Source organism: Hemiscyllium ocellatum, chromosome 31, assembly GCF_020745735.1.
Source record: "Hemiscyllium ocellatum isolate sHemOce1 chromosome 31, sHemOce1.pat.X.cur, whole genome shotgun sequence".
Lineage (NCBI taxonomy): Eukaryota > Metazoa > Chordata > Chondrichthyes > Orectolobiformes > Hemiscylliidae > Hemiscyllium > Hemiscyllium ocellatum.
The window spans coordinates 896,062-922,045 of record NC_083431.1 but is presented as its reverse complement, the minus strand read 5'-3'; the positions used below and the strand labels follow the sequence as shown (position 1 = coordinate 922,045).

General features: G+C 43.1%; 2 protein-coding genes across 13 annotated transcripts in view; one reads left to right on the top strand and one right to left on the bottom strand.

The window, feature by feature from the left end:
• ncor1 (nuclear receptor corepressor 1) overlaps positions 1–12,315 on the bottom strand; it is a 402,479-nt gene extending 390,164 nt beyond the window's left edge. For 11 of the 12 annotated variants that reach the window (XM_060848164.1, XM_060848169.1, XM_060848173.1 and 8 more), the window contains exons 1-2: positions 12,053–12,315; positions 3,492–3,608 (exon numbers count right to left, since the gene is read on the bottom strand). The gene's annotated coding sequence lies outside the window, so the exon portion shown is untranslated. The remainder of the gene's footprint in view (positions 1–3,491; positions 3,609–12,052) is intronic. The other variant, XM_060848165.1, reaches the window with a different exon arrangement.
• Positions 12,316–12,353: 38 nt separating this feature from the next.
• The window catches only part of pigl (phosphatidylinositol glycan anchor biosynthesis, class L), a 90,432-nt gene continuing 76,801 nt past the window's right edge, over positions 12,354–25,984 (top strand). Inside the window, exon 1 of the mRNA XM_060848116.1 lies at positions 12,354–12,623. Coding sequence (XP_060704099.1) covers positions 12,368–12,623 — 256 coding nt within the window. The 5' untranslated portion in view covers positions 12,354–12,367. The remainder of the gene's footprint in view (positions 12,624–25,984) is intronic.

The following is a 25,984-nucleotide window of genomic DNA, read 5'->3' as shown; positions in this document are numbered from 1 at the left end:
AAGCCTTGTGAGGTTCTATGATTTACTAATCATTTTTCTATCTTGGTTACTGGGGAGGGAGATCATTCATCAGAGGAAGATAGGGAGGGCCAAGCTTCTGGTACTGTCATTTGTTCAGCGACACAGGTGGTTGTGGGCCAGGCAAGTATTGGGGCCAAGAATGCTAAATGATTCGAGAGTATGGGAACAGGCAGATTTTTCTGTGGTTGCACGTGACTCCGGGTTGGTGTGCTGCCTCCCCGGTGCCAAGGTCAAGAATATCACCGAGTGGCTGCCGAATATCCTTTTCCAGGAGAGCGAAAAGCAGGACTTTTTCCGCAGTGATCGGAGGATTGTTCCCAGTACCACGACCTAATAAATGTAGTAATAAGAAGATTGAGCAAATCAATTACATCGCTGAAATTAAAACCATGCAGGAGTTACGGCTGGAGCTTTTGGATATTGAAATCAGTTCTGCGTCAGGTAGGATCTTTTTAAAAAATTCATTCACAGGATTCTGTGCATCGCTGGCTTGCTCTGCATTTATTGCACATGGTTAATTGCACACAGGGCAGTTAAGAATCAACTACATAGGTGTGGAGTCATATGTAGGCAAGACCAGAAAAGGATGGCAGTTTCCTTCCCTAAAGGACATCAGGGAACCACATCGGTTTTTCCAACAATTGACATTGGATTCACGATAATCATGAGATTCTTACTTCTGATTATTGAATTCAAATTCAACTATCTGCAGGAGCAGGTTTTGCACACACATCCCCAGAATATAACCTGGCGCTGTGGATTAATAGTCTAGTGCTAATACCGCTAAGACATCATCTCCCAGCACCTTAGCAATATTCTCTCAAGATTTGTTAGTGTTGTTGTGACCATTTAAACTGGCTTGCTGGGATTCGAAGATGGAAAGCAAATACAATCAGAAAGCTGGTATGGGAAATACAAACTTTGAACACAATATTTGTAATAAGACAAGAATTTCTGGCATTAGAGTCACAGAGCCCTATGACACGGAGACAGGCCCTTTGGTCCAAACTGGTCCAAGCCAACCAAAATGTACATCCACACTAACCCCTTTCCCTGCACTTGGCATTCTAAACTTTTCCCATCCATGTATTTGTCCAAATGCCTTTTGAATGTTGTTAATGTACTCGCCTCAGCCACTTCAGATGGAAGCTCATTCCATATGCATACCACCCTCTGTGTAAAAATGTTGCCCCTCAGATTCCCATTTAGATTTCCCTTCCAACCTTAAACTGATGGCCTTTAGTCCTTGATTTCCCTCCATAGTAAACACAAAGGAGAAATATTCATTGAGGATCTCACCTTTCTCCTGAAGTTCCACACATACATGTCCACTTTGGTCCTCGAGGGGTCCTATTCCCCCTCCAGTTATTCTTTTCTCTTTTCTATAATCTTTGGATTCACCTTCATCTTCTCAGTTAAGGCTATTTCATGCCTCCTTTTCACCCTTCCGATTTCCTTCTTCTTGCCTTTTCAGCTTTTCCCTACAGCAGAAAACCTCCAACCTGACAACATGCTTGTAATTGTTTGCTACACTCTAAGTTTAAGAACATCTTTCCTACATCAGGGAGACCAGAATTGAACGCAGTATTCAAAAAGTGGCCTAACCAACGTCCTGTACATCCACGACATGATGTTCCAACTTCTGTACTCAATGCAATGCCCAATAAAGGCAAGCGGACCAAATGCCTTCTTCACTACCCTGTCTAGCTGCGATTCCACCTTCAGGAAACTAGAATCAGCACCCCAAGGTGTCTTTGTTCAGCAACGCTCTCAAGGACCTTACTATTTAGTGTGTAAGTCTTGCACTGATTCACCTTACCAAAATGCAACACCTCACATTTATCTAAATTAAACTTCATCTGCCTCTCCTTAGCCCATCAGATCAAGGTCCCATTGTACTCTGAAATAACCTTCCTCAATGTCCACTACACCACCAATTTTGGTGTGATCTGCAAACTTACTAATCTTTCTCCTATATGCACATTCAAATCATTTATATAAATGACAAAAAGCAGTGGACTCTGCAAACTCTTTGCGGCACACGGCTGGTCATAGGCCTTCAATCCAGAAAACAACTCTCTACAACCGTCTTTTGTCTTCTACAATCAAGCCAATTTTGTATCTAATTCCTCATTCTCAAGGCTGAGTCCATTCTCCTTTTAAAATCATTTATGAAATCAACATCTATTAGCTTTTGTAGCAGAACATTCCAGACTCTAACAACTCTGAATGGAAACATTCCACATACTCCCTCTAGATCATTTGCCAGTTGTTTTAAATCTATAATCTCTATTTTGTGAGCCCACTCACTAGAAGGAACAGTGCTTTTTTTCTTAATCTACCACACCAGAACAACGCAAACATATCCTGAGAAACTATGAGGTCTCTTCCACAGATTGAACAAGAACATTCTGCTCCAACACTCCTCATAACTGAAATCCCTCATTTATTCCAATTCTTCGAAACCCTACTTAGCATTTCTTACCTAAATTCGATGGCATAGAAATATCCATCATACATCTGCTTTGGCCTAACCAGCGATTTATAAAGTTCCAACATGAGCTCTTTTTATATTCTCTGCTTCTATTTGTAAACTAAAGTAACCACTGCACTTTGTATCAATTTAGCTTACCACCTTTAAGAAGATTTTTGTACATCAATACCAAGGTCTCTCTGCTCTCCTACAGTTTTCAAAATAATGACATTTACTGATTCCCAAATGACAGTCATACTTTGCTCCATGGAAGTCAACCTATCTATCCTCCTTCTGCCTACCTCACATTCTATTTATGTCATTTGAAGTCTGCAACTATTCTCATCATTATTTATTACCTTATTAAGTTTCTTAATATTTGTAAACTTTGTGCTGCCACTCCGTAAGTTGGTCACAAAATAAAACTGACAATGAACCAAAGAGTGACCTTTAAGGACCAATAAAAGCCAGTTCCTAATTCATTTCTTTTTAGATCATAAGGATGGATCATAGACCCATTCAGCTCCTCGATTAAATAAAGCCATAGCTAATTTGATTGTGCACTTAATTCAACTTTCCTGCCATTCCCCTCCAACTCGTTATAGTCATTCATAAGACATGGGCACCACTGCCAAGGCCAACATTTATTGCCCATCCTAAATGGTCTCAAGGTATCCCACAGTGCCATTAGTTAAGTGATTTCCAGGATTTTCACTTAAATCTTCTTGTCACCATATCTTTGTTCACCACTATTCCACACAAGTTTTTGCTTGAGACTTGAAGGTCTTCAGAACTGCATAGCTTTCATACTACAAAGCACCCCAGGTGAAATTTCATCCGTCAGAATTACTCTTTAAAAAGGTACAGTAAACAGAATTCAGAGCTACATTCCTATATCTATACAATGGCTTGCTGCAGCCAACACCAGTCCTGAAGTGTCTGAGATACAGCCAAGTTTCACTAGCTGCTGGCAGGAGGAATTTGTCCAGGTTATTACCTTGTGTGTTTTCAGCTGTAGATGAGATGATCAAATCAGCAAGATCGCAGATGCAATGGTAGTAATCTTGGGGTAGCACAATATGTCTCTTCAACTTCAGTTTGTTTTTTGTCAGCTCTGGAAGACAGAATTAAGAGCGTCACTGCTGTTTTTTGACAAAGTGACAGAGAAGAAACTGTAACACAAGTCAAAATGATGCATGACAAACTGTGATGACTGTTGCCTTTGTTGTTGTAGGCATTCAAGCTCCCAAATATGGATAGCGTTGCTGTAGTAGCATTGAAGATAGAAAGAGTAGTCCATTTTTTTCAGGATGTCCGAGAATGTAGGGAGGCTGTGGAGAAGGTCGCACTGACAGGGAATACTTGCGGACACAGAGATGGGCTCAAGTGTGCACACTCCAACACAAGGAGTATCAGAAATAAGGTGGGAGAACTTACGACGTGGATTGGTACTTGGGACTACGATGTTGTGGCCATCACAGAAACGTGGATAGAAGAGGGACAGGAATGGTTGTTGGAGGTTCCTGGTTACAGATGTTTCAGTAAGATTAGGGAGGCTGGTAAAAAAGGAGGGAGTGTAGCGTTGCTAATTAGAAATGGTATAATGGCTGCAGAAAGGCAGTTCGAGGGGGATCTGCTTTTGGAGGTAATATGGGCTGAAATCAGAAATAGGAAAGGAGCAGTCATTTTGTTGGGTGTTCACTATAGGCTCCCCAATAGCAGCAGAGATGTGGAGAATCAGATTGGGAAACAGATTTTGGAAAGGTGCAGAAGCCACAAGGTAGTAGTCATGGGCGATTTCAACTTCCCAAATATTGATTGGAAGCTCTTTAGATCAAGTAGATTGGACGGGGCGGTGTTTGTGCAGTGTGTCCAGGAAGCTTTTCGAACTCAGTATGTAGATTGTCCGACCAGAGGGGAGGCCATATTGGATTTGGTACTCGGTAACGAACCGGGGCAAGTGATGGGCTTGTTAGTGGGTGAGCATTTTGGTGATGGTGATCACAATTCTGTGACTTTCACCTTGGTTATGGAGCGAGAGATAGGTGTATGCAACAGGGTAGGTTTTACAATTGGGGGAAGGGTAAATACGATGCTGCAAGACAGGATCTGAGGAGCATAAGTTGGGAGCACAGGCTGTCAGGGAAGGATGTCGTTGAAATGTGGAACTTTTTCAAGGAACAGATACGACGTGTCCTTGATATGTCTGTACCTGTCAGGCAGGAAAGAGATGGTCGGGTGAGGAAATCTTGGTTGACGAGGGAGGTTGAATGTCTAGTAAAGAGGAAGAAGGAGGCTTACATAAGGTTGAGGAAACAAGGTTCAGACAGAGCGTTGGAGGGATACAGGATAGCCAGGAGGGAGCTGAAGAAAGGGATTAGGAGAGCTAAGAGAGGGCATGAAAAATCTTTGGCAGGTAGGATCAAGGATAACCCCAAGGCCTTTTATGCATATGTGAGAAACATGAGAATGACGAGAACGAGGGTAGGTCCGATCAAGGACAGTAGTGGGAGACTGTGTATTGAGTCGGAAGAGATAGGAGAGGTCTTGAATGAGTACTTTTCTTCAGTATTTACAAATGAGAGGGACCCTATTTTGAAGAGGAGAGTATGAAATGGACTGGTAAGCTAGAGGAAATACTTGTTAGGAAGGAAGATGTGTTGGGTATTTTGAAAAACTTGAGGATAGACAAGTCCCCCGGGCCTGATGGGATATATCCGAGGATCATGTGGGAAGCAAGAGAGGAAATTGCACAGCCGTTGGCAATGATCTTTCGTCTTCACTGTCAACATGGGTGGTACAAGGGGACTGGAGAGTGGTGAATGTTGTGCCCCTGTTCAAAAAAGGGAATAGGGATAACCCCAGGAATTACAGGCCAGTTAGTCTTGCTTCGGTGGTCGGCAAAGTAATGGAAAGGGTACTGAGGGATAGGATTTATGAGTATTTGGAAAGACACTGCTTGATTACGGACAGCCAGCATGGATTTGTGAGGGGTAGGTCTTGCCTTACAAGTCATATTGAATTCTTTGAGGTGGTGACCAAGCATGTGAATGAGGGTAGAGCAGTGGATGTAGTGCAAATGGATTTTAGTAAGGCATTTGATAAGGTTCCCCATGGTAGGCTTATGCGGAAAGTCAGGAGGCATGGGATAGTGGGAAATTTGGCCAGCTGGATAGAGAACTGGCTAACCAGTCGAAGTCAGAGACTGGTGGTAGATGGTAAATATTCAGCCTGGAGCCCAGTTACAAGTGGAGTGCCGCAGGGATCAGTTCTGGATCCTCTGCTGTTTGTAATTTTTATTAATGACTTGGAAGAGGGAGTCGAAGGGTGGGTCAGTAAATTTGCAGACGATACTAAGATTGGTGGAGTTGTGGATAGTGAGGAGGGCTGTTGTCATCTGCAAAGGGACTTAGATATGATGCAGAGCTGGGCTGAGGAGTGGCAGATGGAATTCAACCCTGTCAAGTCTGAGGTTGTCCATTTTGGAAAGACAAATAAGAATGCGGAATACAGGGTTAACGGTAGGGTTCTTAGTAAGGTGGAGGAGCAGAGGGATCTTGGGGTCTATGTTCATAGCTCTTTGAAAGTTGCCAGTCAGGTGGATAAAGCTTGTAAGAAGGCCTATGGTGTATTAGCGTTCATTAGCAGAGGGATTGAATTCAAGAGTCGTGAGGTGATGTTGCAGCTGTACAGGACCTTGGTAAGGCCACATTTGGAGTACTGTGCGCAGTTCTGGTTGCCTCACTTTAGGAAAGATGTGGAAACTTTGGAGTGTGCGCAGAGGAGATTTACCAGGATGTTGCCTGGAATGGAGAATAGGTTGTACGAGGATAGGTTGAGAGTGCTAGGCCTTTTCTCATTGGAATGGTGAAGGATGAGGGGTGACTTGATTGAGGTATATAAGATGATCATGGGAATAGATAGAGTAGACAGTCACAGACTTTTTCCCCGGGTACAACAGAGTGTTACAAAGGGACATAAATTTAAGGTGAAAGGTGGAAGTTATAGGGGGGACGTCAGGGGTAGTTCTTTACCCAGAGAGTGGTGGGATCATGGAATGCGCTGCCTGTGGAAGTGGCAGAGTCGGAATCATTGGTGACCTTTAAGCGGCAATTGGAGAGGTACATGGATAGGTTATTAAGCTAGGACAAATGTTCAGCACAACATTGTGGGCCGAAGGGCCTGTTCTGTGCTGTACTGTTCTATGTTCTAACCCCGCGAGCTTGATTCACCATTCATGATCATGGCTATCAGTGAACGGACAGCAATAATCCCTCCCTTGCCCATACCCCTTGATCTACATTCTTTTTGATAACAAAATGCATTAACCTCAACCATTTCCTGGGATGGTATATTCCACAGACTCACCACACTCTAGTTGAAGAAATTTCTCCTCATTTCAATCCTAAAAGGTTTACCTCTTATCCTTAAACTATGACTCTGGGTTCTGGACTCCTCCCACCATCAGGAACATCCATCCTGCGTTTAACCAGTTTAGTTTTGTTAGAATTTCATAAATTTCTAGGAGACCACCCTCATTTGTCTAAACCCCAGAGAATTCAGTTGAACCATACATCAATCCAGCAATCTCAGGAATCACTTTAGAAATCTTCACTGCACTCCCTCTACATCACGCAGATTCTTCTGCAGATAAGGTGACCAAAATGCACACAATATTTCAGGAGTGGCCTCATCATTATCCTGTACTGATGCAAAAGGACATCCTTGTTCTTGTATTCAAATCCTCTCGCTAGGAGAGTCATAACATTTCTTTACTGCCTGCTGCACCTGCGCACTTACTTTCAATGACTTGCCCACGAGACACCCAGGGTCTAGTTGAGCATTCCCCTCTCTCAATTGGCAGCCCTTCATATAACAAGCTGCCTTCTTGTTTTGTTACCAAGTAGATCATTTCATATTTAACCATAATATACAACATCTTCCATGTGTTTCTCCATTTACTCAGCCTGCCCAACATCTTAATATCTTTTCAGTCTTAGACACAAATGTACAGCATCAGTTATGGAGTGAGTCAACAGTTAAAGGTGGTGCATGGAGTGTCAAATCATGTGAGCTGCTATATTCCTGAAGGTATCAAACTTCAATATTTTTGGAGCTACATTCATTCAGGCAAGAGAATACATGATCACATGACTGACAGGCCATGTAGATGGTGGAACTACTTTGGGGAGTTAGGAGGTAAACGATTCACTGCTGAATATCAAGTATACAATTTTTGTGTAACCCAGTGTTTATATGGATGTTCCAGTTAACTTTGTGGTTAATTGTAATATTATCCTCCAAGCAAACTGCTGATAGTATCTCTCCAGCAAAAGAGAATCTAAACACCTTCCCATGACTCTATGGCATTGTCATGATTGAATGCTTCACTATCAAGGTTCTTGGCAGTTACCATGAACCAAAAAGTGAACTGGACTGGCCATATATATTGTAGCTACAAAAACAGATCAGATGCTGGGAATTCTGCAACAAGTAACTTATCCTCCTGACTCCCAAAAGCATAACCACCATCTATAAGGCACAAATCAAGAATGTGATCGAAAACTGCTCACTTCCCTGAATATGTACAGCTCCAACATTCCAGAGGACAAAACACCCCTCTTGATTGGCATCTCATTTACCACCTTAAACATTTAACTTCTCTGCCACAGATATACTCAGTGGCAGAGTGCTCACCATCGACAAGATGCACTGCAGCAACTCACCAAGGCACCTTCAACACCACTTTCTGAACATTTGACCTTTATCACTTAGAAGGACAGGTGTGGCAAGTGCATGGGAACACTGCCACCACACCAAGTTCTCCATCAAGTCACAAACCACCCTGCCTTGGATCTTATATCAGCATCCTTCACACAATTGCTGGACCAAAATCCTGAAATTCACTTCCGAACAACACTGAAGGTATGCCTGTACCTTGAAGGACTGCAGCGGTTCAAGAAAGCATCCAGGGATATTGAGGGCTGATCAACAAAAGCTGGCTTAATCTATGACACTACGTTCTGTGAAAAATTGAAAAAATGTTCATCATATGGTGTTTAATACCTGTACTACACATCAGCCCAAATCTTAACGTTGGAACATAGCACAGGAATGATCCCGAATGTTGTCCAGATCTTGCTGTAAAATTGGTAGCTGCCTCTTTTCTTCAGAATTTGTAAATATAACCAAACATTGTAAAATCATCAGCGAAAACTCTCACTTCTGAAATGAACTCCATTAATGAAGCAACTGAAGTAGTTAGGCAGTAGACGGTCTCCTGCAGCGATGTCCTGGGGCTTCCTGAAATCTTACTACTTTGACCAAGGTTAGAAATCACACAACACCAGGTTATAGTCCAACAGGTTTAATTGGGAGCACATTAGCTTTCCAAAAGCTAGTGTGCTCCCAATTAAACCTGTTGGATTATAACCTAGTGTTGTGTGATTTTTAACTTTGTAAACCCCAGTCCAACACCGGCATCTCCAAATCATACTTTGACCAAGTTTTTGATCAACTTTCCAAATATCACATTCGAGGCAAACTTATCTTGATTATAACTTGGAACAGGTTTCTACATTAAACATGCTATGCATGCATATTATTACAACAATTCTTGTGCCTCAAACTCTCAATTATCCTAAACCAGCTATTGAACTGCCCTCTATTACCTCTTAAACTTAAGAAAAAATGTATTGTTTTTCTTAGTCAATCCCTCAGGATCAAAGATGACTTGCTTTCATTCGGGTCTGATGGGTTCTCAAGTGGCTGTTGATTCCAATGTACAATCTAAAGGCAGTAAGCTGGCTCAGTGGTTAGAACTGCTGCCTCACAGCGCCAGAGACCGAGGTTCAATTCCAGCCTGGGGTGACTGTCCGTGTGGAGTTTGCACATTCTCCCAGTGTCTGCTGGAGTTTCCTCCGGATGCTCCAGTTTCCTTCCACAGTCCAAAGATGTGCAGGTCAGGTGAATTGGCCTGCTAAGTGCATTAGGCAGAGGGAAATGGGTCTGAGTGGGTTATTCATCGGGGGTGTCGGTGTGGACTTATTGGGCCGAAGGGCCTGTTTCCACATTGTAGGGAATCTGGGTCCTCTACTTTTTGTCATTTACATAAATGATTTGGATGCAAGCAAAAGAGGTACAGTTAGTAAGTTTGCAGATGACACCAAAATTGGAGGTGTAGTGGACAGCAAAGAAGGTTACCTCAGATTACAATAGGATCTTGACCAGATGGGCCAATAGGCTGAGAAGTGGCTAATGGAGTTTAATTCAGATAAATACAAAGTGCTACATTTTGGGAAAGCAAATCTTAGCAGGACGTATACACTTAATGGTAAGGTCCTGGGGAGTGTTGCTGAACAAAGAGACCTTGGAGTGCAGGTTCATAGCTCCTTGAAAGTGGAGTCGCAGGTAGATAGGATAGTGAAGGCGGCGTTTGGTATGCTTTCCTTTATTGGTCAGAATATTGAGTACAGGAGTTGGGAGGTCATGGTGCAGCTCTACAGGACATTGCTTAGGCCACTTTTGGAATATTGCATGCAATTCTGGTCTCCTTCCTGTCGGAAAGATGTTGTGAAACTTGAAAGGGTTCAGAAAATATTTACAAAGATGTTGCCAGGGTTGGAGGATTTGAGCTATAGAGAGAGGCTGAACAGGCTGGGGCTGCTTTCCCTGGAGTGTCAGAGGCTGAGGGATGACCTTATAAAGGTTTACAAAATTATGAGGGGCATGGATAGGAAAAATAGACAAAGTCTTTTCCCTTGGTTGAAGGAGTCCAGAACTAGAGGGCATAGGTTTAGTGTGAGAGGGGAAAGATATAAAAGAGACCTACAGGGCAACTTTTTCACACAGAGGGTGGTACATGTATGGAATGAGCTGCCAGAGGAAGTGGAGGAGGCTGGTACAATTGCAACATTTAAGAGGCATTTGGCTAGGTATATGAATGGAAGGGTTTGGAGGAATATGGGCCGGGTGCTGGTAGGTGGGACTAAATTGGGTTGGGATATCTGGTCTGCATGGATGGGTTGGACGGAAGGGTCTGTTTCCATGCGGTACATTTCTATGACTCTAATCTATAGACTCTGCTAAATACAGGGTAAAAATAATGACTGCAGATGCTGGAAACCAGATTCGAGACCAGAGTGGTGCTGGAAAAGCACAGCAGTTCAGGCAGCATCCGAGGAGCAGCAAAATCGACGTTTTGGGCAAAAGCCCTTCATCAGGTTGACTTATGCCCGAAACGTTGATTTTGCTGCTCCCCGGATGTTGCCTGAACTGCTGTGCTTTTCCAGCACCACTCTAGTCTAGAATCTGGCAACTACCGTACAAATGGTGCTTGACAACTGGAGAATTGAAGTGTTTTGAGATTTCTGTGATCCTTCTGATACATCTCAATGTCATGATGTGATCAGTACCCCGGTTAAGCAGTCTCCGTGTTTGACAAAAGCCAGGATTTCTCATGAGTTGCCAGAATGGCTGACTTCTTCAGCGACGCTTTGAGAATATCCCAGATTCAGAGTACAGCAACTGTTTTAGGAGTCTGGAGCTAGACATACAACTATATCACAAACCAGCAAAGTTGGTTTTCGAGTGATTGGTGCTTCAGTACTGGACATATTGGCTTGGGAGAGTACACTACCTTTCTTTCCACTGGATTTGAAACATCACACAAAACACATTATTTTTCTAGTGCTTTGAGATGCCTGCTGTAGGCATGTATGAAGTATACAGTAATGTGTGGATCATTAATAATCAACAATATACAACCTGAAATATAAACCAAAGTCTCTGGTCTAAGATTTTAGTCCTCCCTCTTATCAGAATTCCAATCATCACTGATGAAGGGCTCCATTCCTGATGAAGGCTTTTGCACGAAATGTCGATTTTCCTGCTCCTCGGATGCTGCCTGATCTGTTGTGCTTTTCCAGCACCACTTTAATCTAAACTCTGGTTCCAGCATCTGCAGTCCTCACTTTTGCCTAGCCTTCCAATCATCACTGTTACCTTTTCTACCAACTCTTTCACAGGATATCATAAATGTGACTAGTTAGGTCCACATCTGCTCGGTATTTATTTATTCCGATCATCAGCTGTTTAAATCTAAAGTTACTTTCATTTCAATTCTTGCGCATCTCCTGTGCTGGCCTTTTACCCTTTCTGGAAATTTCTTACAAAACAGAAGACAATTGGGATATAGGGACGTGCCTGATTAAGCCCGGAGTATCGATAGTAGATACAGACAACACCATATATCACAAAGACCACAACTCGAATAATTATAAAGCATTATAATTTTTAAAAACAGGAACACGCATTAACAGCGACTTTCCATTTCATGACCTGGATTGAGGGGAGCAATAAGCAACAGCGACCAGTCAGCCCAGTGTCCGACTGGCTGACCGCTGCCCTCCTGAACCAGGCCTCAGCCTGCGGCCTTGCCTGTTCGCAATGGTACTGGACCAGAGCCGGTTACTTCGTCCTCACGCATACGCCACATTTCACAGCTGTTTGCCGATGCGATAGGCCCCGGCCGCCCAGCCCAGAATGCCGCACACTCACCAGCCAATATAGTGCCGCCTGTGCCCAGGCTCCGCTCCGAGCGCGCTCTAACCCCGCACCGCCATCTTGCGTGTAGCGCGGGTTCAAAGCCGACCGTGCCGCCACCGCCGCCTCCTCCCGGCCTCCCTATTCCTTCTGCTGTTCGTCCTGTCGCTCCTGGTCCACTGCAGCCTTCCCCCTGATTCAATACTCTTAGCTCCCGGTCCCGATCTCGGTCTTGGACCCCCGCTCCCACCGCCCGTGACGCGATTCCGTCTGCATCTGATTCTGCGGCTGCGCAGATCCTGCCGGCCCTGGGGGAGGGGCACGATTACCATGGAGACTCTGACCCTGGGCCTGGGCCTAGGCTTCCTTTCTGCTTTCATCCTCTCTTATTACTTATGCATCCGAAACATTTACCTCAAGAGTTTCGGTGGTAGTCGAGAGCTACCTGTATCCGCAGAGAAGAAGCCCGGGGCAGCCGCTTTGTTAGTGACTGCGCACCCGGATGACGAGTGTATGTTCTTCGCCCCGGCCATACTGCGGCTGACGGCCCGCCGCCTTTCTGTTCACCTGCTGTGTCTGTCCACAGGTAGTTGACTACTTTTAAAATCTTACCATTCTTCCTAAACCATGCATTTAGGCTGCCGTTTCCAACGCAGGCCTGAAGTCAGTCATTGTGGAGGGAGATCTACTCTGTATCTAATCCCTCGCTGTTCTTGCCTTGGGAATGTTTCATCGGGAGGGACTGTCATGAGAGATTTACTTTCAGTTGGGGAAAAAAAAGTAGAACAAGCACTCTTCTCTATATAATACTGTATTGTACCTGTCCTAGCAGTGTTTGATGGGACTTACTTTCATTCTCTCATTCTTACCGTGCGAATAGAGGCCAATCGGCATATCGAATCTGTACAGATCCTCCGAAGACCCATCATCCAGCATTTACCATAGCCAACCCAACCTATCCTACACATCTTTGGACTACCTGAGGAAACTGGAACATCCTGAGAAAACACGCAGGCTTGGGAGAACAAATACAATCCAGAGGTATGCAGCTTAGGTGGATTGGCCGTGCTAAATTGCCCCATAGTGCCCAGATATATAGGTAGGTGGATTAGCCTTGGTAAATGCAGGGACATGATGGGGACGTTAGTCTGGGTATGATGATGTTCAGAGGGTTGGTATGGACTCGATGAGCCAAATGGTCTCTTTTGGCACTGTAAAGATTCTGTGTTGTTCCCTGAGCCATGTGAGTGATTCTGCTTGATTGGAGGCTACAATGGAAGAGAATACAGGGAACGTAGAAACCCCACAGTCACTGAAGGCTGGAAATAAAACCAGGTCGGTGGAAGTGTGAGGCAAAAGTGCTAACAACTGAGCCACTGTGCCTCTGCTAAAAGAGGTTTAAAAAGAGAGAGTTTTACAATTTTTGGGAAGATGTGTAGCTCAGGTTGAGGTTCATGTTGTAAGTTTGCTAGCTGAGCTGGAAAGTTTGTTTTCAGACGTTTCCTTCACCATACTAGGTAACATCATCAGTGAGACTCCGGTGAAGTGCTGGTGTTCTGTCCCACTTTCTATTTGTGTGTCTTGGTCTGTCATGGTGATTGATAACACTTCTGATTCTTTTTCTGAGGGGTTGGTAAATGGGGTTCAAATGTGTTTGTTGATGGAGTTCCAGTTTGAATGCCCAGCCTCTAGGAATTCCTGTGTGTGTCTTTGTTTAGCCTGTCCTTGAATGGATGTATTGTCCCAATCGAACTGTTGTCCCTCATCATCTGTGTGTGAGGATACTAGTGACAGTTGAAAATGTGTTGCTGGAAAAGCGCAGCAGGTCAGGCAGCATCCAAGGAACAGGAGAATCGAAGTTTCAGGCATGAGCCCTTCTTCAGGAATGAGGAAAGTGTGCCTAACAGCTAAGATAAAAGGTAGGGAGGAGGGACTTGGGGGAGGGGCGTTGGAAATGCGATAGTGGAAGGAGGTAAAGGTGAGGGTGATAGGCCGGAGTGGGGGTGGGGGCGGAGAGGTCAGGAAGAAGATTGCAGGTGAGGAAGGCAGTGCTGAGTTCGAGGGTTGGGACTGAGACAAGGTGGGGGGAGGGGAAATGAGGAAACTGGAGAAATCTGCATTCATCCCTTGTGGTTGGAGGGTTCCTAGGCGGAAGATGAGGCTCTCTTCCTCCAGCCATCGTGTTGCTATGGTCTGGCAATGGAGGAGTCCAAGGACCTGCATGTCCTTGGTGGAGTGGGAGGGGGAGTTGAAGTGTTGAGCCACGGGGTGGTTGGGTTGGTTGGTTGGTCTGGGTGTCCCAGAGATGTTCTCTGAAACGTTCCGCAAGCAGGTTCCGCCTGTCTCCCCAATATAGAGGAGGCCACATCGGGTGCAGCGGATGCAGTAAATGATGTATGTGGAGGCGCAGGTGAATTTGTGGCAGATATGGAAGGATTCCTTTGGGCCTTGGAGAGAAGTAAGGGGGGAGGTGTGGGCGCAAGTTTTGCATTTCTTGCGGTTGCAGGGGAAGGTGCCGGACGTGGAGGTTGGGTTGGTGGGGGTGTGGACCTGGCGACGGAGTCACGGAGAGAGTGGTCTTTTCGGAACGCTAATAGGGGAGGGGAGGGAAATATATCCCTGGTGGTGGGATGCGTTTGGAGGTGGTGGAAATGACGACAGATGATATGATGTATATGGAGGTTGGTGGGGTGGTTGGTGAGGACCAGGGGGTTCTGTCCTGGTGGTGATTGGAGGGGCGGGGCTTGGGGGGGCGGAGGAGCAGAAAGTGGAGGCGTAATAGTTGGTGCTCATGTATTCTGGTGGCTAGTTTCCTGCTAGTTTGTCTGATGTAATGTTTGTTGCAGTTAATGCAGGGTATTTTGTATATGATCTTCATTCTGCTGGTTGTTCGTTTGGGGTCTTTAGATTCAACAAGATCTATTTCAGTGTGTTGGTAGGTTTGTGGGGTTACCATGATACAAAGGGGCCGGGTAGTCTGGTTGTCATCTCCAAAGATGTCTTTCATATATAGTGGTGTGGCAAGAGTGTTGTGTCGTCTTGTTTAGGTTTACTGTGTAAGAATCGGTGGAGTCTGCGTATTGGAGACTCTAACCACACTACCATACATTAAAAACACGTCCGAGATGACGACTAGACTACGCGGACCCCTTGGCATCATGGTAGCCCATAAACCTATCAACATGCTGAAACAGCTCTTGATGAATCTAAAGGATCCTGTACCAACAACCAACAGAATGAACATAATATACAAAGTGCGCTGCAAGTACTGCAACAAACATTACATGCAAAATTCCAATTAAGTTTATGGCATGGTGACCCTCCTGCTTAATTTAAACCAGCAAAAGATTTATCCCATGCAGTAATCTGTGAAAATTCAAGAGGCCAAGAGCTATTTAAAGTAAAAATTAACAACTTTATTTCTTATAGTATAACAGAGAATAATTAACTAACAACTATTTATAACTTCTTCCTCTTAAGTATCTTTTACTGGTCCAATTAAAAATCCCGATTAAGACTTACAAAACAAAACTTCTTACCTCAAAACCAGGCAGCTTTCAGTTATTCTCTGTATCCTTGTCTTCTTCTTGGGAATTCTGCTTCGTCGTAGCTTACTGATCAATAAAGGTACCTTTAAGAGAATATTTTTCAGCAATTTTTACATGCTATTGGCAATTCTCCTCCCAACTGTTCAATTTTCCCGGGTCTTATACTCCCAAAGGATCGGATTGTGTCATTGGCTTTTAAGATTGTCAATATACTAAATTCAAACTTGATTAGAATTTGGTATTTTTCAGAGTCTAATTTAAACTGGTTGGCCTAATTTGAATCTGTTTTTGTTTCCAGGCAACCCAGAAAATTGAGTTGTTTGACCAAATGTTACATTGTTAACTTATTGAGAACACTTGGTGCTGTGTCAGGTTTTGACTGCTAGCTTCTAACTCTCTTAAGGGTACAGTCCACACTCATCTTCATAACAAGGTCAATGGCTTTATACAAGTGTAAATACTTCCCTTGCTTTTGTGTTTTATGCCCCTCTTAATAAAGTCCAGGAGCTTGTTATGGTTTATATCCACTTTTACAATTTCTCTGCCACCTCCAATGATTTTTAAGCATCTCTGAAGTTGAAGTAACTGATATTCATGTGTCTCAACTATTATCTTTTTCAAACAAAAATAGAAGAACTGTGTATGCTGGAAATCTGAAATGAAAACAGAAATTGGTGGAGAAACTCAGCAGGTCTGGCAGCATCTTTGGAGAGAAAACAATGTTAACATTTTGGGTCCAGTAACAGTTAACATTTTGGGTCCAGTGACAGTTAACACTGCAATATCTCCACAGATGCTCCCAGAACAGCTCAGTTTTTCCAGCAATTTCTGTGTTTGTATTAGAGGAGCTGATATTCTGCCGATGTACTGCTAAACTAAGCAGTAGGTTTATTTGTCAATGATGGCAATTGTAAATTCAATTATGTAGTATCGAGCAACATTTCAGTTTTTAACAAAGCTCATATGTATGTTGTGGAGATGATGGCATAAACGATACTGTCATTGGATTTGTAATCTGGAGGCAGAGGTTAATGTGGACACATTGGTTCAAATCTCCCATGGCAGCTTTTGGAATTTAAATTCAGTGAACAAATCTAAAATATAAACATAATGGTGATCATGACATCTTTCATTAATTGTTGTAAAAACTCATCTAATGAATGTATTTTAGGGAAGAAAATCTGTTGTGTTCACTTAGTGTGGCATATTCATGATTTCAGATGCATATTAACACAATTGACTCTTAATTGCCCTCTTTAATGGCTTAGAAAACTGCTGACCTAACCAGTGATTCCCATATCCTATATAAGAATAAATTTAAAATAAATCTAGGTTTGTAGAATCATTGCACAGAAGGAGATGGCAGACTTAGATGGGTCAGATCAGATCAGAAAATGAAAGGTAGAATGTTAGTGAATATAGTCAGTAATTTGGAAAGGTAAACGAAACAAGGATCAAAAGCATCCAAGAAAGGAATGTGACAGGGTTGAGCTGGTTATACTTCAATGCAAAGAATATTACAAGCGAGGCAGATTAACTAAGGGTCCAGATAGACACATGGCAACACAGTGTCTGTCTTATAATGAAAATCTGGCTAAACAAGCAGAATTGGGAGCTCAATATCCCTGGATAGAGAGTTTTCAGACAGGATAGAGTGAGTGACAAGAAAGAAGAGGAGGAGGCCTGGCAGTATTAAAGAGTCAATTACACTTGTGAGAAGGGGTGAAATATTAAACAAGTTAACAAATGAGGATTTATGAGTTGAGTTTAGGAATAAAAAACGGCGGTCACAGCACAAGGAATATACTACAAGCCCCCAAACAATGAGAGAGAGAGATAGGAGAATACATATATAGACAAATTTGTGCTTATAGGAATAAGAGGGCAATAACAGGAACAGAATTTAACTAGCCTAGTAACAACCTTTGGAATATTGGAGGTTGTGAAAATTGGAAGGGTTTAGAAAAGATTTACAAGGATGTTACCAGGGTTGAAAGATATTAGCTATAAGGAGAGGTTGAATAGGCCAGAGCTGTTTTCCCTGGAGCATCAGAAGGTGAGGGGTGAGGCTTACAGAGGTTCATAAAATCATGAGGGGCATGAATAGGGTAAATAGGCATGGTCCTTTCCTTGGGAATGGGGGAGTTCAGAGCTAGAGGGCATAGGCTTAGGATGAGAGTGGAAAAAATTAAAAGGGATCTGAGGGGCAACTTTTTTCACACACAGGGTTGTGCATTATGGTACAAGCTGCCAGACGAAGTAGTGGAGGCTGGCACAACTGCAACATTTAAAAGCCATCTGGATGGATATATGAATGCGAAGGGTTTGGAGTGATATGGGCCAGATGCTGGCAATTGCAACTAGATTAGGTTAGAATATCTGGTCAGCATGGATGAGTTGGACCGAAGGGTCTATTTCTGTGCTGACTCCAAATGGGTTTCAAACAATATAAGGGCATTGAGGATGAAAGATTCATGGACTGTGTTCACAAATTATGTTTTAAACAGTACAAGTCCAATGAGAGGAGATGCAATTCTAAATTTAGTTTTGAAAAATGAAGATGGGCAAATGGGTGAAGTGACAGTGGGCAACTGGAACTCAATCAACAATCACATTGTCTTGAATCCCATTTTCCACCGTCTGAGAAAAAGAACAGGAAATGACATCACCAACCTAAGGAAACCGAAACATATAAATACAAAGCGGGCCATGGCACAAGTGCTTCATCCGGAGGCTCACTCATTATGTTACCTAATACGGTGATGAAACATCTGAAAACTAACCTTCCAGCTCAGTGAGCAAACCTACATCCACAATTTGGTTAGATTTAGCAATACTATGGGAAAGTATAGAGATAATAGAGTCATAGAGATGTACAGCATGGAAACAGACCCTTCAGTCCAACCTGTCTATGCAGACCAGATATCCCAACCCAATCTAGTCCCACCTACCAGCACCCGGCTCATATCCCTCCAAACCCTTTCTATTAATATATCTATGCAAATACCTCTTAAATGTTGCAATTGTACCAACCTCCACCACTCCCTCTAGCAGCTTATTCCATACAATACCACCCTCTGTGTGAAAAAGTTGCCCCGTATGTCTCTTTTATATCTTTCCCCTCTCACCCTAAACCTATGCCCTCTAGTTCTGGACTACACGGCCCCAAGGAAGACTTTGTCTATTTACCCTATCCACGCCCCTCATAATTTTGTAAACCTCAATAAGGTCACGCCTCAGCCTCCGATGCGCCAGGGAAAACAGCCCCAACTTGTTAAGCCTCTCCCTATAGCTCAAATCCTCCAACCCTGACAACATGTAAATTTTTTCTGAACCCTTTCAAGTTTCACAACATCTCCCTGATAGGAAGGAGACCAGAATTGCACGCAATATTCCAAAAGTGGCCTAACCAATGTCCTGTACAGCTGCAACATGACCTTCCAACTCCTGTACTCCATATTCTGATCAATAAAAGCAAGCATGCCAAACGCCTTCTTCACTATCCTATCTACTTGCAATTTCACTTTCAAGGAGCTACAAACCTGCACTCCAAGGTCTCTTTGTTCAGCAACACTTCCTAGGACCTTACCATTAAGTGTATACGTCCTGCTAAGATTTGCTTTCCCAAAATGCAGCACCTCGCATTTTTCTGAATTAAACTCCATCTGCCACTTCTCAGCCCATTGGCCCATCTGATCAAGATCCTGTTGTAATCTGAGGTAACCCTCTTCGCTGTCCACTACACCCCCAATTTTGGTGTCATCTGCAAACTTACTAACTGTACCTCTTATGCTCGCATCCAAATCATTTATGTAAATAACAAAAAGTAGAGGACCCAGCACCGATCCTTGTGGCACTCCACTGGTCACAGACCTCCAGTCTGAAAAACAACCCTCCACCACAACGCTCTGTCTTCTACCTTTGAGCCAGTTCTGTATCCTAATGGTTAGTTCTCCCTGTATTCCATGAGATCTAACCTTGTCGAACGCCTTACTGAAGTCCATATAGATCACATCTACTGCTCTGCTCTCATCAATCCTCTTTGTTACTTCTTCAAAAAACTCAATCAAGTTTCTGAGACATGGCTTCCCACGCACAAAGCCATGTTGACTATCCCTAATCAGTCAGTCCTTGCCTTTCCAAATACATGTACATCCTGTCCCTCAGGATTCCCTTCAACAACTTACCCACTGCTCACTGCTCTATAGTTCCCTGGCTTGTCCTTACTGCCCTTCTTAAACAGTGGCACCACATTAGACAACCTCCAGTCTTCCGGCACCTCACCTGTGACTATCGATGATACAAATATCTCAGCAAGAGGCCCAGCAATCACTTCTCTAGGTTCCCACAGAGATCTAGGGTACACCTGATCAGGTCCTGGGGATTTATCCACTTTTATGCATTTCAAGACATCCAGCACTTCCTCCTCTGTAATATGGACATTTTTCAAGATGTCACCATCTATTTCCCTATATTCTATATCTTATATGTTCATTTCCACAGTAAATGCTGATGCATAATACTCGTTTAGTATCTCCCCATTTCCTGCGGCTCCACACAAAGGCCACCTTGCTGATCTTTGAGGGGCCCTATTCTCTCCCTAGTTACCCTTTTGTCCTTAATATATTCATAAAAACCCTTTGGCTTCTCCTTAATTCTATTTGCCAAAGCTATCTCATGTCCTCTTTTTGCCCTTCTGATTTCCCTTTTAAGTATACTCCTACTTCCTTTATACTTTTCTAAGGTTTCACTTGATCTATCTTGTCTGTACCTGACATATGCTTCCTTCTTTTGCTGAACCAAACCCTCAATTTCTTTAGTCATCCAGTATTCCCTATACCTACTAGCCTTTCCTTTCACCCTATCAGGAATATACTTTCTCTGGATCCTCATTATCTCATTTCTGAAAGCTTCCCATTTTCCAGCCGTCCATTTACCTGCGAATATCTGCCCCCAATCAGCTTTCGCAAGTTCTTGCCTAATACCATGAAAATTGGTTTTTCTCCAATTTAGAATTTCAACTTTTAGATCTGGTCTATCCTTTTCCATCATTATTTTAAATCTAATAGAATTATGGTCGCTGACTCCAAAGTGCTCTCCCACTGACACCTCAGTTACCTGCCCTGCCTTATTTCCCAAGAGTAGGTCAAGTTTTGCACCTTCTCTAGTAGGTACATCCACATATTGAATCAGAAAAGTTTCTTGTACGCAAATTCCTTTCCATCTAAACCCTTAACACTATGGCAGTCCCAGTCTATATTTGGAAAGTTAAAATCCCCAACATAACCACCCTATTATTCTTACAAATAGCTGAGATCTCCTTACAAGTTTGTTTCTCAATTTCCCTCTGATTCTTAGGGGGTCTATAATACAATCCTACTAAGGTGATCATCTCTTTCTTATTTCTCAGTTCCATCCAAATAACTTCCCTGGATGTATTTCTGGGAATATCCTCCCTCAGCACAGCTGTAATGCAATCCTTTATCAAAAATGTCACTCTCCCTCTTCTCTTGCCTCCCTTTCTATCCTTCCTGTAGCATTTTTATCCTGAAACATTACTGCCCATCCCTGAGCCATGTTTCTGTAATTGCTATGATATCCCAGTCCCATGTTCCTTACCATGCCCTGAGTTCACCTGCCTTCCCAGTTAGGTCCCTTGCATTGAAATAAATGCAGTTTAATTTATTAGTCCTACGTTGTCCCTGCCTGGTCTGACTGTTTGACTCACTTCTGTTCTCAACTGTACCAGTCTCAGATTGATCTCTTTCCTCACTATCTCCCTGAATCATGCCCAACCACCCCCCCCAACCCCCACCACCACCTTACTAGTTTAAATCCTCCTGAGCAACTCCAGCAAATTTCCCTGCCAATATATTAGTCCCCTTCCAATTTAGGTGCAAACCGTCCTTCTTGTACAGGTCATATCTGCCCCAAAAGAGATCCAAAAATGTGTATCCTTCTCCCATACACCCCCTGCTCAGCCATGCATTAATCTACTCTATCCTCCTATTCCTGCCCTCAATAGCTCATAGCACTGGGAGTAATCCAGATCTTCCTACTCTCGAGAACCTCCTTTTTTAAATTTCTGCCTAACTCTCTGTAATCTCCCTTCAGAATTTCAACCTTTTCCCTTCCGGTGTGGTTGGTTCCAATGTGGACAATGACCTCTTGCTGCACCCTCTCCCCATGAGAATATTCTGCACCCTCTCTGAGACATCCTTAATCCTGGCACCAGGGAAGCAACACACCATTCTGCTTTTTCACTGCTGGCCACAGAAACGTCCATCTGTACCTCAGACTAGAGGATCCCCTAACACAATTGATCTTTTGGAACCCGACGTACCCCTCATTGCCAGTCTCAATACCAGCAACTTGGCTCTTTGTGCTATGTTCCTCTGAGAATCCATCACGCGCTACAATTTCCAAAACAGCATTCCTGTTTGAAATGGGTATATCCACAAAAGGCTCCTGCACTAGCTGCGTACCTCTTACCTTTCCTGGAGTTAAGCCATCTATGTGACTGTATCTGAGACTTTCCCTCCTTCCTATAACTGCCATCCATCACATACTGTTGCTATTGCAAATTCCTCAATTCTTCTAACTGTCTCTCCAACCAATCCATTCGATCTGATAGGATTTGCAGCCAGCAGCATTTATGGCAGATATCATCCACAGTAACCCTTAAACTCTCTTTAAGCTCCCACATACGACAAGAAGTACATATCATTCTATTAAAGGCTATTTTTGCTCTTTCACAATCTATAGACCCAGAAAATAACACCGTCTCATTCCTCTACAAACTCTGCCCCAGGTTAAATTAATAGTTATGGCTTATATTTTAAGTTTAATCAAGAGACATAGATCCAAAAACACATGATCAAGAAAGAACCCACTCTACTCCCTACTGTGGATTCTCTGTAGGCCACACTTAAAAACAACGATTAACTTATCTGATTCTGTGCTGTGAACCTTGCCCAACAGTTCCTCCAAGGAAATGTTTTAAAGTGGGGGCGATGAATTTTAAAAGCTGAAAAGTGATTTGGTGGAGGTGGACTGAACAGGGCTGCTAAAGGAGGCACTTAAAAGGAACAACCCTTTGGACATAAAGCAGACATGACCCCTCCAAATATAAGAATGATGCTGCCAAATCTAGACCCTCCCTGTGAATCTCTAGAAATTTGCAGGGAAAGATTAAACAAAAAGAAAGCCTATGATAGTTACAAAAACTCAAAACTATAGATAGCCTACAGTAGTATAGAAAATATAGGGATCATGTAAAAAGAAAAAGAAGAAAATCAAGACAGACCATGAAACAATATTGGCAACCAGATGAAGGAAAATCCAATGATGTTTTGCCAGTATATAAAGAGCAAAAGAATAGTTAAGGAAAAAGTGTGACCTATCAAAAATGAAGAAGGGAACTTGTGTGAAGATGCAGAGGATATGGGAAGAATTTTAAATGACTTTTTCATCTCTAGTTACTAAGGAAAGGATGATGTGGGTACAGTAATTCAAGAAGAGCAGTGTGCAACTTTGAACAAAATAATCATAATGACAGAGGACGTATTGGAGAAGTTGGAATCCTTGAGAGTGAGTAAGTTGCTAGGGCCAGATAGGTTGTTCCCTCAGTGGTTGAAGGAAGCCGTGAAGAAAACTGCAGATGCTCTGAGGATTATTTTCCAATCTTCACGAGATGCAGGCCATGTGCTGGAGGACTGGCAGAATGCAAATATGGTTCCATTGTATGAAAAGGGTACAAAGGACGTACAAAATAATTATAAGCAAGTTAGTCTTACTGTGGTAGTGGGCAAATTGTTAGAATCAATTCTGAGAGATTGGATAAACTGTCATTTAGAAAGACATGAACTAGTCAGGGATAGTCAGCATGGCTTTGTTAAAGAAAGGTCCTGTTTTACAACTTTGATTGAATTCCTAGAGGAATGAACTGAGGAGTGGCAGATGGAGATTAATTTAAATAGATGTGAGGTGTTGCATCTTGGTAAGGCAAATCAGGGTAGAATTTATACAGAATCCTGCAGAGTGTTGCCAAACAAAGTCCATGAGGTGCAGGTTCGTAATTCCTTGAAAGTGGAGTCGCAAGTAGACCAGGTATTGAGGAAGGCATTTGGCCAGTGCATTGAATGTAGGATATGGGAGGTCATGCTGCAGCTGTAGAGGACACTGGTTAGGTCACTTTTGGAATATTGCATACAATTCTGATGTCTGAATTTAGGAAAGATGTTAAACTTGAAAGGGTTCAGAAAAGATTTACAAGCATGATGACAGGATTGGAGCATTTGAGTTATAGGAAGAGGCTGAATAGGCTGGGGTTATTTTCCCTGGAGTTTGAGGCTGAGGGGCGACCTAATTGAAGTTTATAATATCATGAAGGACATGGATCGGGTGAATAACCAAAATCTTTTTCCAGAAATCTGAAGTGCAAAGAGATTTGGGAGTTCTAGTCTAGGATTATCTCAAAGAAAACTTGCAGGTTGAGTCAGTAGTTAGAAAGGCAAATGCAAAGATGGCATTGAGAAGACTGGAATATAAAAGCAGGGATGTTCTTCTGAGGCTCTGTAAGGCTCTGGTCAGGCCACTTTTGAGTATTGTTTGCAGTTTTGGGCCCCATATCTCAGGAAGGATGTACTGGCCCTGGAGCAGGTTCACTCGAATGGTGCCAGGAATGAACAGCTTAACATAGGAGGAATGTTTGAGGACTCCAGGTATGTGCTTAATGGAATTTAGAAGGATTTTGGGGGTGGGGGGAAGAAATCTAATTGAAACTTACAGAACACTGAATGGTCTGGACGGAATGGATTTTTTTTAAGATTACTTAGTGTGGAAACAGGTCCTTCGGCCCAACACCGACCCGCAACCCACCCAGACCCATTCCCTTACATTTACCCCTTCGCCTAACACTACAGGCAAGTTAGCATGGCCAATTCACCTAACCTGCCCTTTTTTGGACTGTGGGAGGAAACTGGAGCACCTGGAGGAAACCCACGCAGATACGGGGAGAATGTGCAAACTCCACACAGAGTCGCCTGAGGCGGGAATTGAACCCAGGTCTCTGGCGCTGTGAGGCAGCAGTGCTAAGCATAAGGGAAGATGTTTCTATCGGTAGGAGAGACTAGAACCCGAGGGCACAGCCTTAGATTAAAAGGAAAACCTTTCAGAATGGAGAGAAGGAGAAACTTCTTCAGCCAGAGAGTGGGGAAACTATGGATTCACTGCCACAGAAGGGTGTGGGAGGTCAGATTATTAAGTATATTTATGACACAGATAGATAGGTTCTTGATTGTCAAGGGGATCAAGGGTTATGGGGAGAAAGCGGGAGAAAGGGTTGAGAACCTTGTCAGCCATGATTGAATAACAGAGCAGACTCAATGGGCTGAATAGCCTAATTTGTGCTTCTGTGTCTTATGAACTCAATCTCGTCCCATTTGCCAGAATAAAATTTAGGATATCTGGTCAGCACAGACAAGTTGAACTGAAGGGTCTGTCGGTGCCAAGAACAATTGATGAGGGTAATGGATGTTGACCAGAACATAGAACATTAGAACATTACAGCACAGTACAGCCCTTCGACCCTCGATGTTGCACTGACCTGTAATACCAATCTGAAGCCCATCTAACCTACACTATTCCATGTGGAGTTTAGTCAGGCATATCACAACATCCCACATAGCAGACTAGCCCCCAAAAAAGCCCCATAGACACTGGGTGTGTTAAAGTTGGATCCAAAGTTTGTTTAGTAACAGGTAACCAAAAGGTAATGGTTGATAGCTGCCCCTGCAGATAGTGCTCCACAGGGCTCGATGTTGGTGTGTCTGCTGTTTGTTTTAGACATTAACAATTTGTACTTGAATGTGATATTTAGGTGGTTTTAGGTACTACGTGCTTTTACATTAATTTTAGGTGGTGTGCTGATGTTTTTACATAGATTATGAGCAAGATTGATGTCTTGAAGCTTCGCTTGGTCAAGGTTTACTGTGGTTAGTTTGAGTTTGATTTATTGTTGTCATGTACTGAGATAGTGAAAAAATGTTTTATTTCATGGTATACAGACAGATCATACCGTACAAAGTGCCTCAGGGTAGCAGAACAGTGTTACAGCCGCAGAGAGACAGATCAGTATTAACATTTGAGAGATCCATTCAAGTCTGATTGCTAGTGGGGAAGAAGCTGTTCTTGAATCTGTTTATACATGTATTCAAAACTTTGATATTTTCTTCCCAAAAGAAGAGGGTAGGAGAAGAAAGTATAACTGGAGTAAGAGGGTTTTTTAATTACAAATAAAAACTATTGAAAGCCTCAGCAGGTCTGGCAGCATCTGTGGAGAGAAATCAGAGTTTTTTTTCGGGTTCGTTGACTCAGAACTGATAGTAGTTATTAGAAA